A 19,221-nucleotide genomic window follows, 5' to 3' on the forward strand; every position below is an offset into this window, starting at 1 on the left:
AAAATCCGTATAGTGGACGACCTTGTGATTAAAGCGTAAGAACTGTAAGTAGCAGTTATTAGACATTAAACCCACCTCCCTAACACACTTCAATCGTCTCCTAACACTAGCCCTCGTGGTACCAGATTTGTTGGTGGTTGATATTTCCCTCTGAAATGATCCAGTTTCCCGAAGTCTATATCGGCACTGTATTTGGTATTGGACTGTTAATGTCTTTAATATTATGACTGCAGTATGATGTCTTTACTGGGAAACAGAAAGGTATTGTATGTTTCAGATCAAGTCAAAAAAAAAAAAAAAAGACCAAATAAGTTTGCACTATCAACAAATTGGGACTGTTTTGTGCACATTGCTTGTTTTCAAAAGAAAAAAGCTTTCAATTTTGTCTACGTATTTCTAATAAACTGCTCAATGCTCACCTTTTCATTTTGTCTGCTAAACTGTTAAATGGATATGTTTGGTATGACATTAGTAAATTATGAAAGATGTTTTATTTCTGGGTGAATTACCAAAAATGTAACTAGTTAGCGGTTAAATATATCGACCAGTTAAGGTGTTAAAGTACATATTTGTGCCCTAAAGCATATAGTTTAGATGCCCTTTGAATGTACATGAGATTAAAATAATTAGCAGTCAGGGTTTTAAACCTCAGTCAGGCAACCTAGATTCAAGTAACTTTGTTCAAATGCATAATAGTGATAAAACATTTTAGCAAGTGAAGTTCCAGGGGGTACAAATGTGTTTTTACTTGCCAACTCCGTATTTCTAGTGGCGTACTTCATTATCATTCGCAACTCGCCCTTTTTTTTTTTTACAACATTACGCCGTGAGGTCACGAAGGAGGCGCTATAATAACAGGTTCATAAAATATGATAAAGACGCACGCGCTCGCCCAATGATGACTGCATGCGGATACTTCACACGAGCCGCTTATCACGATGTAGCCTGCCTGTGCATAATTCTCTACCATGTTAATTAATAGAAATGTGGCCACCTATATAAAAGTGGGATTTTGTGGATAAATAGAGTGCTTTTGTATGTTTTATCGGATGAATGGCATGGCCTCGGCTCTCCCTCTCCGTAGCGGACCATCACTTCCTCCAGCCGCATTCTGGCTGCGCATCCATTCCTCTCCAGTGGCTCCCGACGATCAGCGCGCTCTGGGTCCTAAAGCCGGACGCGTTCCGTTCCGCTCTGCGCTCTACTCGTTATCCTTGACGTCTGCCCCACTTCAGTAGCATGTTGTTTGGGTATTTAAAAAATGGGAATGTTTTATTGACATGGTTAGTAAAAATTTGTTTGCAATTACAATTAAGGGCACGTTTACACGGCAATGATATACAAAAAGACGTAAAAGCTTTTCCTTTGTGTTTTTTGTTTTGTTTTTGCGTGTAGGCGACAACATTGTCAAAACGATCCAGTTCACACGGGCGAAAACGATTAAAATAGTTGCATTATTCATGCCAGGCCAGTAGATGGCGATGTCACTTTGTAAAGAAACACTACATCGACTGAACACGTAATACACATGATTTGCCTGACCGTTATCACAAGTTCACGTTTTTGTAGTTAAGGCTACACAGAAACGATAATGGTAATGTTTTATAAAAACTTGCACTTTGAAACCTGTTTTTCAAAAGTTTGTGTTTCCAGGCTCCCAAAACGCTGTTGTAGTGTAAATGAATGGCCAAAACACAAATTATTTTCCGTTTTTAGTTAAAAACAGTGTTGTGTAAACGGCCCCTAAAATTTGTTGGTTGCAACCGGGCTCTTATCTTTCTCTCGATCAGACATGATGCATCTAATAGATAGTCTAGTCTTTACCACTGTTAAAGATGCTGTACCACATATGTGCCTAAATGTGCCACAACACAAATGTGCCTAAATCTAACAGATATCACTATGTGACAGACATCTAATGAGAGACCTTTAGTCTTGTCGATTTCACACGATGTGTGTTAGCCAATCAGAGGCAGCCCTCTGAATCTTATAGATATACCAGGCCTGGTTTCACAGACAGGGCTTAGATTAAGTCAGGACTAGGCCTTAGTTAAATTAGGACATTTAAGTAGCTTTTATAAATGTGCCTTTAAGAAAATAAACATTACTGGTGTGCATCTTGAGACAAAACAATGACACAGCTCAAACATGCATTTGAGAATATATAGGCTTAAGCCTTGTCTGTGAACATATATATATATATGTGACGTATAAAATTGGTTAGCTGTTAAATACTTTGATCAGTTAAAGGTGTAACTTATATAAGGTTAAATACTTATATATCAGTATACTTATGGAAATAATACACATTAAGGAATTGTATGGATGTAAACTGAATGTATTTTAATTGCATGTTTATTGCAATTATGGGAATGTATTATAGTTTTAATGTATAATTTATATTAAATGCAATTAGTCCTTATTTGACCCATTTAAGAAAGTTCATCTTTATATGTCATTTCGTAATTACTTATATTGTCTTTAAAATATAGTTAAAGTGTGCTGAATACTGACAAGCATTTGGTAAAAAATAAATGTAATTTCTATTAAAACTTGTATGTCATGCCTTTAAATATATTTGTAATTACATATAGTTGTAATGATGAAGTTGCAAATTAATACATTTGAGATATATTTACTTTAAATGTAATATCAAAAAACTAAATAACTTGAAACACAGCAAAAATATTAAAACAATGATTTTTGTTCAAAGAACTTTACTTAATAAAATAAAATAAATATGAGTGCCTTTTTGTTTCATTAATATATATCTGCAATTTAAGTAAGTTTTTTTTTAAACAAAATATACTGTTAAGATTTGAAGTGCACTACACACACATTTAATATCCTCCTGAGACAGCAAAAAAAAAAACATTGTTTAGTGCAAACTAATGAAGTAATAAATTTTGTATGGGCTCTATATAATAGTGACACCATGACTGTTTAAAAAATAAAATAAAATTACATGTATAGGCAAAAACAATGGGATTTTTTTTTTCATCCACCAATCAATTTTAGGTAAATCCATTTTTAACCAAACTTTGTATAAATATGATTCTCATTATGAAAGATAGAATGGAATGAATTGGATATTAAATTTGATATAAAATGGATATACCATTTTACTTGACACAATATGTGGGTAAAACATGAAATAAAAAAAAAGAACTGTAATAATTGACAACATTTTCATAATAATATCTAATATTTCAAAGGAATATTAATAGCCTATAATTTATTTCCCTGTTCACTTGCTGTGTCTCCCAGTGGACATATATAAAATCAATGCCATGTTTCGTAACAGAAAGTCATATTTTGATTAGAAATCACATAAAATTTTCCTGAGATGAATATGACAAACAATTAGAAAATAAGTGAGATTTTTAAATTGCACTAAATTTAATGTCGGTCATGTTTAAAGACCAAGAAGCTGTTGTCATGGTGAAACTTCCAAACATTAGTGTCTCTGAACAACCCTGGATGTAAAACTGTTACATCATGTATATGGTGTCAGAGAAATTCACTAAAATATAATGTCCACCACAGTGGACAAAAGTCTGGGTCCCAGGAGGATACAACTAAACACTTGTTTTCCACAAGGGCATTGTGGGTCGACCCTGGTTTGTTCGTCGGCCAGCAGAGCGCTAGTCGGCGCTAAGACCCGGTGGCGCGCGCCCGTCTAACCGTCATCCACTTCCTCTTTCGGCTCGCTCTCTTTCTCTCTATGTGATCATGGCTGCGCTCAAACATTACCAGCCATGTTTGCAAATCTGAAACCCAAAGGTTAGCGATTTAGCCGTTTATTATTTACATCGCTTACACCCTCTTCATCAACACTGGTCCTTTGCCGGGGGGCCAGAACCCCTGTCTCCTGTGCGATCGGCACATATCAAGGTTGGGCAGTTTTATTATCATTATACGGGGGAAACTTTTGAGAGTGTGTTGTGTGGGTGATGATGATGCTACCTCATTTTCTCTAACCGTATATCGGGAAAATAACGTGAATTAAGCAACGAAAGATGACCTTCTGAGACGGAATAATTTGTTAATATTGCACTTGCACAGGCAAGCTTTTAAAACATTAGCCACTCATAATGTCTTGGAGATCACAAACCCTCTTGTATTTATATAATCAGCCCGTTTTATCTGTACGTTTATCGTCTTTAATTATTTAAATAACGCTCAAGCCCGTGGTTATGTAAATAAGACCTGCTGTTTTCATTTACACCGTTTTCATCGACACTGTTCAATTAAATTCGCGTCCAATTTCATTCATACTCCAAAATATTGAATTAGCATGCATGTTAATCGGCGAATATTGTTTCAAAGCTCATAAACGGTCGTGATGAATCGTTGTTATGCGGAACGCAGGCCTCATTTTGTCATGTCATCATCACCACCGCTGATATTAATAACCGAGCACTTTAATCAAACTTCATATCGAAATATCGTTTTATAAGTGTGTGTATATCGCTGGATTTTCATTATGAGCATCATTGAATTGTCTTCCCTTCATATTTGTGGTCTTGGTACATAATGAATCTTTCATCTTCAAGCAAAGTCCTTTTTGTTTTCGTTTTTGTGTTGGTTGTTTGGCCGCATCTCGTTGCTTTTTCTTCTTTTTCTGGCTTAATATTTGCTGATACAAGACAAGAATTACATTCAAGAGAATGAAGAAATCGAGTAAGAGTGGATATGAGCTGGTTTACATTGAGTTGTGGTGTTTTAGTGTTGGAGAAGTTGAATCAAATGTGGATATATAAATATATATATATTGTGTGTGTATGTGAGATCCAGAAGCAGCGCATGGTCATTAGCCTCCGTGCTAACCGATTCCCACATCTCCTTCTCCTTATTATTAACATTTCCCACTATAATATTTAATGAAATATCACTATTTTGTCGTCTGTGTTGCCTTTTGGTGGCGTATGTCGCACTAACAGCCATTTCTGAATGAAATCCTACAGTTTTGAGAGAGATGTTTACTGTTAGCTGTGCGGTTAATGATGGACACGCATAAAATAATTAGCGTTGTATTTGATCTTTATACATTAATATATTTGGTCATTTAAATTAGCTTTTTTTTTCAAAATTACCAGGACTGACTTATTAATGTGTTTAAAGTGTAATTGAGTTTGAGGCTGGTGTTCAGCATCTGTGTGTGTGTGTGTTATTATTTAACGCATCTCATCGGCTTTATCTGCGACATTTTATGTTGAGAGATGTGAAGAGCAAAATTTGTGATGTCCGCCAGAGCCGTGCTCACTGGCTGTGTCTCAAAGCCCCGTACACCGGGCTGTCGTCTACCTGCGCGGCTCTGGAGCGTTCCGAACGTTCGGTGTGCGAAAATCCAATTAGAACGTTATGAACGCGCCTAGAATGCTGAAAAATTCCATATAGTTAGGTAGAACACTAGGTATTTGAACACAGCCACTGACTTTAGCACTGTAACGTTACCACTCTGGTTCATAAACATTACACGCTCTCTTTACTAAGGTTGAATGAGAGTTTGAGTCCAGCTTTTTTACTACAGGAAGATCAGATTCTGCCTATTGTTTAAAATGGTGATTGTTGTGCTAGTAAAATGACGGAATATGAGTCTGGTTAGTTGGAAGATTTAAATGAATTTGTCCACGACACTCTAGATTTAAGGTGAAGCGTGTGGTCTTGACAGGTCAAAAGTTGGTTAACTGATTTTTTTTTATTATTTTTTTTTATGTGTTTTTAAATGGTTTGGCAGGTGAATGAGACACCAAGTTAAACAATAATACAACATATTGAGCATTCCTGTAGCTCGAACTGTAAAAGCAATGTCAAAGTCATGCTTTTGATTCCCAGGGAATGCATGAACTGATAAAAATGTTTACCTTTAATGCCATGTAAGTGTATGTATGCACTACATTTGATGAGGAATGAATTTCCGACAATTAAAAAAAAAAAAGTTCTATGTACCAGTAGTATGAATGTGAGAGTAGTGTGATTGTAACAGTGTTGACACTGTTACTGTATATGACCTATTGACATCAGTTCCATTGCTTTACTGCCATTCACAACTCCTCTCCTGTCGCCTGATGGCATAGTAATGTGTCCATCAGTAGTAGTAAGTCACCCAGACCCTGTTTTGACAATGGTTTTATGAATATCGTGAATTTGGACACAAGGAGCACTGGGAAGTATGCATATTCAGAAGCAGAGACCGTGCTTACACTTTTTAGGGAAATCATCCGACAAATGGCTTACTTGTAGTTGTCTGTGTGTATACGTGTGACATAAGAGCAAGTATTTTAATACTAAAAATATGCCACATATCATTCAATTCTGTGATGTTTTTTTTCTTCTTTCCGACAGATGGAAGCAAATAACCATTTTAACTACGGGCCTCACTCTTCTGTGCCAGTTAACTCAGGACTGAAGCATTCCTCAGGAGATTCTCTCTATACTAACGGGTCCTCCATGAGCTTCCCCCAGCAAGGGAAAAGTGAGCATCTACACTGCTTTTACACAGTTTTTACTGCTTAATATTTTTTGTGGAGACTTGTAGAAATCTTTAGTAATATTATACATATCTTTACTGTGTCTTTTGATCAATTTAGTGCATCCTTGCTGAATACAAGTATTAATTTCTATTTTTTTCTGACCCTAAACTTTTGAATGGTAGTGTATAATCATGGTTTATTACACAAATATGAAGCAGCACAACTGTTTTCAACATTGATAATAATAATAAATGTTTGAGCATCAAATCATCATATTAGAATGATTTCTGAAGGATCATGTGACACTGAAGACTGGAGTAATGAATCTGAAAATACAGCTTTGATCACAGGAATAAATTACATTTTAAAATATATTACAATAGAAAAGTTTTTTATATTGTGATTTTATATTTCACAATATTACTGTTTTTTTTTTTTTTGTTATCAAATAAATGCAGTAAGCATAAGATACTACTTTCAAAAACATTAAAAAAGCTGTTTTTATTCCAAAGTTTTAAACCAGTATCTTCCGTATATGCTAATAAATGATATATGTGTGATAAATATGATGCCTTTATTAATGATGCTGTTCATCACACAGATCTGAATGGCGAAATGAATGTGAATGGCATCACTACTGCAGGTGGCAGCAGCCAGCCCAGCGCCCACCCTCCCTCTTCCTCGTATCCTCAAATGAGCATCGGATATGACTACCTGTGGGGCCAGTCTCAGTACAACCCAGCATTGGGGCCTGCCCCTCCCCACGGGTTGCACCAGAAACCAGGCTCCCAGGGGGGGATACAACCACAGCAGCCTCAGCACCACTTCCAGGGGCATGGACCGTACCAAGTCAACGGCAGTGTAGGATCGTCCCGGCAGCCCCCTGGTGCTGGGCCGCAGTATTGGGCACGGGGTAATCCTGGGCAGCAGCAGGGGGGATCTTCGATGTCCATGGGATTTAACTCTCACAGCATATATGGGACTTTTCCCAACCAGGGGCATCCTGGCATCCCACCATCCCAGCATCACCAGCAGCCTCCAGCCGTGCAGCACCAGTCTGCAACGACACATCATCTCCAACATCATTCACACCACCACTCACCTCAACACCAGCAGCCGCAACAACAACAGCAGCAGCAGCAGCAGCAGCATTATGGCATGATGCCTAATGGAATGCCATTTTACCAGCATCCTTCACACCAGTCCCAACCGCAGGCCCAGACTCAGTCTCAATCCCAGACTCAGATGATACCACCCGCCACGCAGAGTTTTACGCCTCCGCGAGGAAGCCCTCAGCACCATCACGTGAGCAGTGGAGGAGGCAGAAGCAGTCCCCACCACATGCAGGTCCCAATGAGGTCCCCTTCTGCAATGTCTGATAGTGGTTCGCCTAAGAGCAAAGAGATGCAAGGTGAGATTGTGCCACACAGTCTTTAGTGTGTTGGAAACAGGGTTATTATAGTTTTGAAATTTGTTTTATTTCGATTTGCAATTTTTTCCCCCATTAACGATAAAAACACTGGTTGCAACTGGTGGCACTCCTGTCAACTATCACTTTTTTTTTCTCTTAATGAAGCCTTATTTGCATAGCAAAAAACTCTTAATTAAAAATTAATTTAATACCATTGACTGTGTTTTACATTTTTTGACTAACTGTTTAGTTAGCATGTTTTATGAGGTCTTCGTCGTTTCAAAACTAGATTGTTTCTCTTGTTTGCAGATAGCTGTAGGGCAGGGTTCCCCAAATCTTGTCCTGGAGGACAGACTACTGTCCTGCAGAGTTTAGCTCAAACTCTCATACTTGTGATTTTTTTTTTAGTTATCCTCCTAAAGACCTTGATCAGGGTTGGAGTTAAACTCTGCAGGGCCCTCCAGGGCCAGATTTGAGGAACCCTGCTGTAGAGAAACAATATATTTTGTAAAGTAAGGTGATTATAAAAATGTCAGCATGTTTTTATCATGCATGCTCATTCTGATTTCCTGTACTTTGGTGGTGCAATGCACTTCCTGAATGGCTTTTAATATCACCAACACTGGTATTCTAATTCTGTCCTCTGACTGAGATGACATTGGTCAAATCAGACTTGTTTTCACCAAAGGTAATGGACTTCTTAGATTAGGAAGTGATTCCAACTGACTAATAGTGTGTTAACAGGTAATGTCTTGCCCCAGTTCTACATTCTGCCTCACTCATCAGAAAATGAAAAACTGTGTGAACGCATGCAACCTAGATACAATAAAACAATCAACAATACTTTTCTTTCCATTGAAGATCAAGATGCATGATCGGTCTTTTGTTTATTTATTTGACTTGTATACTTGCTTTTGCCTTATATTCAGTGTATTTCAATTTCTCTTCTGCTGAACATAAGGAGCATGAGACAACATCCGTTAGAGGCATTACTGTAGTTTACACATTGATGCATATGCTGATTTTGAAACTGCTTACTCATTCCCTGTGTAGTGAATGCCTCATTGTTTATAACATGGGAGAATAGTAGTAAGAGTAAAGGAGTGAAATCTGTGCAGATGCTGTGCATTAGCAGCATAGCGCACTACTTTCCAGGCCATGTCTCTGACCTAAAAATCCAATTTTAGTTGCATTTCCAATCATACACTAATGATTGTGAGTTGTTGCTACGTGTCTGAACCATTTTGTGTTCTTGCGTGTCTTGCTAATAGCTGTTTGTGTGTGTGTTTTTTGTTTTTGTTTTTTTGTGGTCTGTAGTTCATATGAATGAGTCCTTTAAAGAAACCGATAAAGGCTTCAATGGAGTCGAGAGAAGCTCTGTAACCCAACGCTTGACTGATGGTTTTCCTGTAAAGTCCCCTGGCCCTGTTTCCTCTACCGACTATAACCAGGGTGTGCAGCATCCAGCCGTGGACCCGGAGAAACCTGCAAAACAGCGTCAGGAGATGGGAGCTGCCGCAAAGGAGCTTAGTTCTTCCCCCGTCTCTGGACCACCTCCACCACTGGCTAGTCCGCCTCGGAAAACATTGACCATGCCTCATCAGTCGGTCACTGGACCTGTTTCTGGGCAGAATTCACATTCTTCATCTTCAGGATTTGCTTTATCTACAGCTTTGGGTGTCGGCACAAACGTGTCCGTGTCTCCACCCTCCCCTGTCGCGTCACCGCCTCTGACGGCCCAAAGGCCTGAGTTCTCTGCACCTTCATCAGCCGATGGGACACCTTTAGGACTTAGTACAACTCCTTCGATGTCTTCTAAGACGCATAGCCAGTCTGTGGTGTTTTCTTCTAAGATCTTGATGCCTCCTCAAACAGTTCCTCTGGCAGAGGCCCAGGGGTCAAAAAGTCCACAGGTCTCTCCAACGCCTCTATCTTTAGCTGCGTCTCCATCTGTTGTCTCCGCTCCTCCTGCATTGGCACCACTGAAAGGACCCCAAGAGGCATCACCTCTAACAGGCCAGAGTCCTAAACATCCTGCTGCTTCCTCGACTCCAACATCTGGTGCCGATAACATCTCTCTCCCAGCAGTCACTGCACTTCCATCTGTAGTCTCTGGTTCTCCTCAAGTCGCCGCGCTGGCTTCATCTGCACCATCTCCCGCTGTTAGCTTTTCTTCTCAGGCATCCTCGGCACCTCTCAATGTTTCTCCCGCTCCAAACGTGTCTCGTTCCCTCGTTGGCTCTGCGGCTCAACCTTCAGACATTGTGGCAAACGTGGACGTTTCTTCTCACAGTTTAGGGCAGGTGGGTTCTCATGGTGTAGTACGCTACAACTTTGGGGAATCGCACTCTACTCAGAAGACTCCTGGTAAACACGAGGCCTGTGTTTCCCAGAGTAAAGTCGGAGTCATAATCGGCACGTCCAAAAAGGAGTCCAACAGTGAGGCTCAATCTGAGATGCAATGGGTCCAAACCCATGGTAGAAACCTTGAACCGGCTTTTATTGTTCCAAAGGAACCTGAGAGAGACACTATTGCAGTTGGCAGAAAAGACTCTTATAGTAGCAAAGATCAGGCTACCCCAAGGAAAGGAGAAAGTGACACTTTAAATGACACTTTTGGCACTGACACGTCACTAGACTATCCGTCCTTGGCCGAGTCAACCTACCTTGAAAGCTCAAGAGCCGAGGATGGGAGTTCTATGATGGATACTTTTGATAATTCTTATAGTCTTTCCCAGACGGGAGACCAATCAAAGTTTACAGAAGGATCCATGTTTGATGACTCCAGGGACTTGCTGGAGACTTCTTGTGAAGAAGAAAACTTAATCAGCTCCATGACCTCTACAAGTTCCACCGAGGAGACTTCCCTCAAAGAGAGCACGTCTCTTCTGGACGACTCTTTAAACAACACCTCGCAGAACTGCTCCTCCCTGCTTTCTCCATCTATTAATGCCTCTACACACTCTATCAAAGGTGAGATTCCCAATGCACTAATAATGAATTTACTCACATCTTTCTAAAGAACCTCATATTTGAACCATACCATGCATTTCCTTTTTTAGAAGGGATGCACCAAATTTTAGCCGGAAACTATTTTCACATTGTGACCGATAATTGACAGATTAAATTTTTTTCTAGATAAAACAACACTAAAAAACTAAGAACAACGTTTTAAATTGCTGTAAAGTGTATTTAGGCATTACTGCAAATCTAAGACTAATATATTTTTTTCATTCTGTACATTATAATGCTGTGTTAACTAAATGTCATTAACTTTAGGAGGTTTAGATGTCAGTAAAGGTAATATAAATGTCAAAATAGAAAAAATGAGCATGTACACAATTACATATCCAATATTGACAGATTAGATGATAAATTCACTAATATGGTCCCAATATTGACCTGATATGTCATACAGCCCTATTTTTCATTAAAATGAATATCAATACTCTTAAGTGTGCTTGAATTCTAATAAAGTCTGAGGCAAGATAGTTGTAAGCATGCAAATAGTGATTTGAATGCTTGGTGGACATATTGTGATCTGGTGCTTGGGTTTTAAGTTAAAAAAGGACATATTTGATTTCCAGGGATTAAAAGCTACACATTTTATTCCCCATAGGTGATCATATTCTTGGACCTGACACTTCAGACCTATCTGGAGGTGACCGAAGATCTGCGCTCTCTTTGACTGCTAAAGCTTTGCAAGTGGTTGTAAGCGGTTCTGTTGAAGGGGCGTCCACACATATATCTGAAGCACTTATCGCCATGCCAACAAAAAAGCCACGGAAGCCTAGAACCCCAAAGATGCCAGTTGCTATTGCTGAAAGTAATTATTCATGTTTACTATCATGCTGGCATAGTTAATGGTTTACGCTTTAAAAAAGACACAAAAGTATCACAGAATGATCCCATGCAACGCGTATCATATATTCCAAGTATTCTGGGTGTATATGATAGGGTTTGGTGAAAAACAAACAAAAATTTAATGTATTTAATGAAAATCCTGGCCGTTGATCTTCTGTGCACGTTCGTGACACTATTATTAGCGCCCGCAGTTAATTCTGATTCGCCAAGAAAAAGCACACAAGTTGTGAGAAATCAAAGTTAACAAAAGTGTGAGAAAATACAACAAAAAAGTATCCGTGTACTTTCTTCACTGAGCTGAATATTTCTCCATTTGTCAGATGACATTCAGAATGACAGTTGACATTTGTGAACGCAATAATTTTTTGGTTGCGACAAACACAACGAATATATTCACCTCAGAGAAGAAACTACATGGATTGTATTTCATGTCAGGTTTTCATTAATCATAGAACTTGTTTGCTTTGGCGCTACTACTATCGCATCTTTTTTTAAAAGCTTGATGCTAAATTATGTCTTAAAATTCATGACATAATTTGAAGAATCCCTTTAAAGAGTCCGATGGATAAAATTGTGTTAGATGATAAATGCTGTCTTACTCAATTATTTTCAGTTGGCTCTCCTGATGCCAAGATCAAGAAGCAGAAGTTAACCCCCGATGGCCCAAAGGTTAGGAGGAGGAGGAAGAAAACAGAGGAGAATACATCGACTGCAGTGAAGAAGAGGAAACTCTCTAAAGAGTCAACGGAACCGGAGAGCATCCCAACTGATACCTCAAATGCTCCGCTTTACCTTCCAACTGAACCACTGACCCTTGTCCTTGACTCAAGCCTGACCAATAATGGGAGCCCAATAGTCAAGCCCAAGAGGATCTGGAAGCGTAAGATGAAAGAAGGTGTGATTGAGGCAAAGCTTTCCAAACCAGCCAAAGCTGAGCTGGCAGAAGGAAAAGCTGAAGATGATGATAACAGCTCCACAGCAGGTATCTACATATTAGGGGTTAAAATTTATTCTTTTTAAGTGGTGGTCAATCTATTTTGTATCCATACTTGTGGCGCTTAAGGTTTAAATATATTGAATTGTTGTTTGTGTGTCACAGGCGACACTCCAAGACGTAGGGTTGCAACTGAAGAGCAAGTCCAGTTTCCTTTGCAGCACGGGTGAGCAGTCCTTTGTCCAAAGTAGCGTCAACCAGGGCTTGGCACTTATGTCCATGTGCTCCTAATTAAAAAATGTTTTGCAGTGCATAAGGAACTTAAGGGGTGCAATAAAAAATGAGCAAAAAAAAAAAAAAATTAAGTGGATATGAGGAAACAGGAAAATTATTTAATTTGTTTAAATAAAAAATATACACTAGGTTTAAAAACAAATTCTGCTTCATACTGAATTCATTAAATGCCAGATACAATGTGCGTAACCCAAATAGCAATAATATCCAGACATTTGTTTTTAATATAATGCACTTGAAATCTAATTTTGAAGTGTCTTTTCCACTTCTAGCTGCTCATTCAAACAGACGAGGGAAATAAAATATGAGCTCTTGCAACCATCCACAACATATTACAATATATTAACACTATAAAGTAAACATTGTCATAATTCAGCAGTATATCATAAGCAATGGCTGGGCGTTATTATGAGATATTCATTGATGGTGAGCTGAAGACTGTAGAATACACAACAGTGCCATGTTTTTACTTTGAAGCGTGTAGCGCTCACAATTATTTAAAGTTTAATAATCACATTAAAGCTAGGGTAGGTAATCCTGTTCAGCAACATTTTTTTTTATACTGGGTGAAATGGTCCTTCCATTCTGATAGTAGTCAATACATTGTGTTCAGAAAAAGGAATGAAAAAAATCTGACCTCTGTAGCAGCTGTAGGACAGTAAAAACTCTGACCAATCACTGCCATTCGGTGCGAATGTAAAGAACCAATCAGATGCTTTCATGTCTCGTGCCCGAGCACCACTGCGTGCACAGCAGTGATGACCGGGTCAATGTATAAACAACCCGCACCCGACCGACGTTTTCAACTAACCCGCCTGCAACTCGGACCGCAAAAAAAAAGAAGAAAATATTGTGCCCGACCCGCTTCCTGACCCGCGTTTTTTAAAGTAGCTATAGTAAATGCTCATCGTGTCATGGGCCATAGACGGGGGAACTAGGGGTGCGCATTTTTCTGAATGCTGTATGATATAGCCTAGTGTTTTGTAATAAAGGCTTGATTTATTCATTTATTTCGTTTAATTTTCTTAACAATTAAGATGCTGCATGTGTTTATCCAGTCTAATCGAAGTGTGCATCTCTCCCCTGACTTTCCCAACAAAAATCCCGCCCCCTCTCAAAAAAATCCCAATGCTAGCAGTAGCTTCTCTGTCGGTGTAAGCCAGTTGCGTTACGGGTCGTAGGTACATGCAGCTGACTCCAAATGTGGATGCGTGTTCATGTTTGTGGGGGGGGGCGTAGCTTTGGACGGAGCACTGACAGGAGGGGGCGGAGCTTAGAAGAGGTGCCACTTTCAAATCTGGCTAGCTCTCCAACATTACCTACCCTAGCTTTAAGCTGTATCGCGACTCCTGTTTTCCGTCCCCAAAGACCTGCAATATTTAGGACCTGTTTTTTATTCTCACATGTGCTCCTAAAAACATTTGACACTGTACACACATCTGTTTTTAGTTGAAGATGCTAGTGAAATGCTTGCACTGTCAAGCCCTGTTAACGGATTATAATTTAGTTTTTTATCTTGCTGGTAACATTTGTTTAAAAACCAAGGATATATGGTAGCTAACTTGCAAATAGAAATCAGCTCCAGCAATCCTCTTAAAATAGTTTTTATAAAAATCCTTATCCAGCTATTTCAAGCAGCTGGGCATGCGTTGGTCTGGGTATGGCAATCCTGTTTCATGTGCTGTGTTTCACATTTGCTAGCTGGAAGCGAGAGATTCGAGTCCGGAGGCTTGAGGACCGGCTGAAAGGGGAGACGTGGTATTACAGCCCCTGTGGCCGGAGGATGAAGCAGTTCCCCGAGGTCATCAAGGTGAGTTATATTATACCAGCGCAACAAATGATTACCGTATTTACTATTTTCCGGACTATAAGTCGCTCCGGAGTATAAGTCGCATCAGTCAAAAAATGCGTCATGAAGAGGATAAAAACATATTTAAGTCGCACTGGACTGTCGCATTTATTTTGACATTTATTTCACAAAATCCAAGACCAAGAACAGACATTTAATCTGGAAAGGCAAGTTATTCAGCTACACAACAGCACACAGAACAACAGGCTGAATAGGTGTCCGGTATGTTAACGTAACGCATTAACAGTTATTCAGCTACACAATAGCATGAAGAACATATACCTGGGAGGCTGAATAGGTGTCCGGTATATTAACGTAACACATTAACAGTTATTCAGCTACACAATAGCATGAAGAACATATACCTGGGAGGCTGAATAGGTGTCCGGTATATTAACGTAACACATTAACAGTTATTCAGCTACACAATAGCATAAAGAAAATATACCTGGGAGGCTGAATAGGTGTCCGGTATGTTAACGTAACACATTAACAGTTATTCAGCTACACAATAGCATGAAGAACATATACCTGGGAGGCTGAATAGGCTAAATGAACATTAGCCAGCGAGTCCAACAAGTTACCGGTCAGCAAGTTCACCAAGCTCCCTCGATCTCACTCCTCAACACTGAATCCATTCAGTTCTTCCTCGGTGTCGCTTCTGAACAACTCTGCTAACTAGAGCGCCCTCTCGCGGCTGTAGACGGTAATGTTTTCTCTTGGTTAATATCAGTCAGTATGAATTAATTTTTAATTAAGTCGCACCTGACTATAAGTTGCAGGACCAGTCAAACAATGAAAAAAAGTGTGACTTATAGTCCAGGAAAATACGGTACCCACAATTAGGTTCGCGGTTTTGGGCGAATGTAATTTTCTGATAATTTAGATTTGCAGTTTATATTTCAGGTTTGCTGTGTTGTTTAAAGGGCTGCACAACGTTTTGTGATTGTGTGACAAAATGGCTATAAAATATATCATACTAATATTTCGCTGTTTGTCGGGCAGCATTTTGATAATACTGAAAACGCCAGATCATGAGCTGCCCGCGTGTAAATGAACAGTGCCACTTCACTCTGAAACACAGTGTATACTGTGTACACTTGTTGAATTAAATTGCAGCCTATGCGATTTGATAATCACACTGTCATATCGCGACTTCGGTTCTGTTTCAAATAACCGTGCAGCCCTTTCCACAATACCACTGTAACTTCAATGAGTGGGTAAAGGCTTGTCATCATCCAGTTGCATTGGTCTCTCCTACATTCTCCAGTTTTTGAAGAGGCATCAGGATGGTCTCGAGGGCGTTTCAAGAGAGCACTTCAGCTTCAGTCCCCGCATGCCAGTGGGTGACTTCTACGAGGAGCGGGAAACACCTGAGGTGTGTATTAAGAGGTCTACAGACTTAAGAGCTACAAGACAGTTACACTGTTGCGTGACGTGCCGTTTCTCTTTAATCTTTTACAGGGAATGAAATGGTTCCCCCTCGCCAATGAGGAAGTGCCCTCCATGATCATGGCTATAACAGGGAGACGTGGTCGTCCTCCAAATCCAGACAAAGAGCCTCGTCCTCGTGGACGCCGGGCCAAAGGAGCACAAGGCAGACGACCCGGCCGACCTCCGAAGGCCAAGATGGAGGATCTGCTCAGCAAAGTGGATGCCAGGCTGATGAAGAGACTGGAGGAAAAGGGTAAGTCTGAATATTCTCAACTGGAAAGCCTGTAAGCATGTAGGAGTGAATGGAGGTGTTGATCAACGCTGTGTTCTGCAGCAAGACGCCTAACTTTCTACCTTTTATTTGAGTCGTTTTGTAGTTGCGGCCTGTTTGTCAACTATAATGAGTGGTTGATTATTATTGTTTTACAGTGGATCTCACCGAGGATGAAAAAGTAAAACTGGTCAAGATCAAGAAGAAAATGAAGAGAAAGGTGAGCTGAATTCACTTTATGTACTAGGGCTGGGGCAATATATCCATGCATCTCGATTCGTGGATCGCAAATCGATTCTGTTTTCCAGGCTAGTTTTTAACCGCACGCTCAAATGCTCACGAAGAAGAGCAATAGTGCGTTCGGCTGATTCTGAGAATGTACTTGCACCTCAGATTGCTTTTATGACGCGAGATTAATGTAAACACTCCTCTGCAAACACCCTTGTGTTCGCTTCAACCTTTTCGAACTTTATGAGTGATTATTTTAAGTGATGTGTGTGTAAGGCATTGGAAGCCAGCAGATTACGGTTTCTGTTAAAAACTAAACTCAGAATCGATTTGAGAGAGAATCGAGATGCATTCGGAAAAATTTGAATCATTTCTCGATTCACAATGCATGGATATATTGTCCTAGCCCTATTATTTACTGTAACAAGGTCACTTTGCAGAATATATGTTTTTTAACTTTTTTTCATCTGTTGAAACTGAGCATTTTATTTGTCTCATGCAGGCAAGAATGAAAAGAAAGGAGGATGCGAAGAATAAAAAGATCCGTCAGGAGAAACGGAAAGCAAAAGTAAGTGAAACGAACCCTAGTCAAAAATTTGACCACAAAATCATTTATTTTAGTAGCTTGAAACCCTGGTGTTCAGAGCTCTGATTGTGTTTTCTGGTGTGTTTGAGCAGTTGGAGAAAGCCAAAGAGCAAGAACAGGACGATGAAGACCAGTCTCCGTCATTTGAAAGCCCTCTGTCGGTCTCGGAGGGGCCCAAGAAGCCCGGGCGCAGGAGGAAGGTGGCGGTACCAGCGGCAGAGTTAGAGCCGTTGGATCCGGAGAAGGCCAGCCCCATCAAGAGAGTGGCCAGGGCCCGCGTCAAAGCCAAGGCTCTCGCCAAGGCCCAGGCCCAAGCCGAAGCCGAAGCGCAGGCTGCTCTGGCGGCGAAGAGGCAGGCGGAGAGGAGGGCACAGGCTCAGAGACGAATGGAGGAGAGGAAGAGGCAGCAGATGATCTTAGAGGAGATGAAGAAGCCTGCAGAGGACATGTGTCTCCCTGATCATACGGTGAGCTTGACATGCTGAGGGATTCACACATGCATGACATTCCCCGCCTGGCAAAATCACACAGTTGAGAAATGGAACTTACTGTGAATTTGTTGGGTTTATGTCTTTACACTTGTTAATCTCATACCTGGAAACTTTGTCGAATGAAAAAAAAAAATCTGCACATTTGAATGCAAAAACCGCGCATTTGAATTTTTGTGTTGATGTAGTACATTACGCTGTTTGTTGAATCGTGTTTTCTCAGGTTACTGAGGCACTTGCACAGTTTTATGCACTATTATAACCTAATTTTCTTTGCATGCACATTGAGGAAATTATATTTTATTAAAGAATTTATTAAATTGTTTCAAAAGTTAATGCACTTTTAAAAAGTGAATTTTCATTTCAATAAAATATGCAATGCTTTATTTGGTTTATATTTGCTTATTGTGCTCGCTTGCGCCCTCTTGTAGGCATAGGAGACAATACAGTGCCTTTTTCCTCTAGAATTCAAACATATATTTTAAGAAAGAAATTCAAATTGAGCTTTTCAGCCATTTTGACAGCCCTAGTAGCCCACTATATTGTCGAGTACATCTCTGAATGTTGGGTAATTAAAGTGTGATGTTCTCTCCATCTGTAGCTCCTCCCAGCGCTGTCACGGATACCAGGACTGGTGCTTTCCGGTGTGGCCTTCTCCAATTGTTTAAGGGTGGTCGAGTTCCTGCATGGTTACGGAAAGGTTCTGGGCCTCCAGGTGCCGAAGGATATTCCCAGCCTGAGCACCCTGCAGGAAGGGCTCCTCGGGATGGGAAAGAGCCAGGGCGAGCTGCTGGATCTGCTCATCAAACTGGTGGACGCCGCTCTGCACGATCCTGGACTGCCCTCGTATTACCAGGTTTGTTTCTTTTGAGTGTGATCTCAGTATAATAAATGTATCTTTCAAGTTGTAAATGTTTTGTTAACGCATCCTTTTCATCTGAAGCTTAAATTGGGTAACTTTAAAAGTTTTATTATTTTTAGTTATTGGAAAACAGGCTTAAAAGCAACATAAAACCACATCCACAACATGTTTATCTTCTGTATTTTTGTGTATACTACCAGTCAAAAGTTTTGGGTCGGTAAGATTTTTGTTTTTAAAAAGTGTTTTCTGCTCACCAAGCCTGCATTTATTTGGTTAAAAACAAAACAATATTGTTCAATATTATGACAATTTAAAATAACTGTTTTCTATTGTAATATATTGTAAAATGTAATTTATTCATGTGATCAAAGCTGAATTTTTTTGTGAATTTCTTCAGTCACATGATCCTTCAGAAATCATTCTGATATGATGATCAAAATACATCCATTATTATCAATGTTGAAAAAAGTTGTGTACATTTTCTTTTCAGGATTCTTTGATGAATAGAAAGTTCAAAAGAACAG

General features: G+C 39.8%; 1 protein-coding gene across 4 annotated transcripts in view; it reads left to right on the plus strand.

Annotated features, from left to right (window-relative positions):
- Positions 1–3,559: 3,559 nt before the first annotated feature.
- baz2a (bromodomain adjacent to zinc finger domain, 2A) overlaps positions 3,560–19,221 on the plus strand; it is a 30,619-nt gene continuing 14,957 nt past the window's right edge. The window contains exons 1-14 of one of the 4 annotated variants that reach the window (XM_079588594.1): positions 3,560–3,894; positions 6,349–6,478; positions 7,078–7,887; positions 9,205–10,860; positions 11,507–11,713; positions 12,365–12,733; positions 12,851–12,911; positions 14,681–14,789; positions 16,099–16,206; positions 16,293–16,515; positions 16,692–16,753; positions 17,264–17,329; positions 17,440–17,814; positions 18,437–18,691. In XM_079588594.1, coding sequence (XP_079444720.1) covers positions 6,349–6,478; positions 7,078–7,887; positions 9,205–10,860; positions 11,507–11,713; positions 12,365–12,733; positions 12,851–12,911; positions 14,681–14,789; positions 16,099–16,206; positions 16,293–16,515; positions 16,692–16,753; positions 17,264–17,329; positions 17,440–17,814; positions 18,437–18,691 — 4,431 coding nt within the window. In that variant the 5' untranslated portion in view covers positions 3,560–3,894. Of the gene's footprint in view, positions 3,895–4,587; positions 4,684–6,348; positions 6,479–7,077; positions 7,888–9,204; positions 10,861–11,506; positions 11,714–12,364; positions 12,734–12,850; positions 12,912–14,680; positions 14,790–16,098; positions 16,207–16,292; positions 16,516–16,691; positions 16,754–17,263; positions 17,330–17,439; positions 17,815–18,436; positions 18,692–19,221 lie in introns of those variants that run through there. The other 3 variants (XM_079588596.1, XM_079588595.1, XM_079588597.1) reach the window with 3 other exon arrangements.

This window comes from Phoxinus phoxinus (assembly GCF_949152265.1).
Source record: "Phoxinus phoxinus genome assembly, chromosome: 18".
Classification (NCBI taxonomy): Eukaryota; Metazoa; Chordata; class Actinopteri; order Cypriniformes; family Leuciscidae; genus Phoxinus; species Phoxinus phoxinus.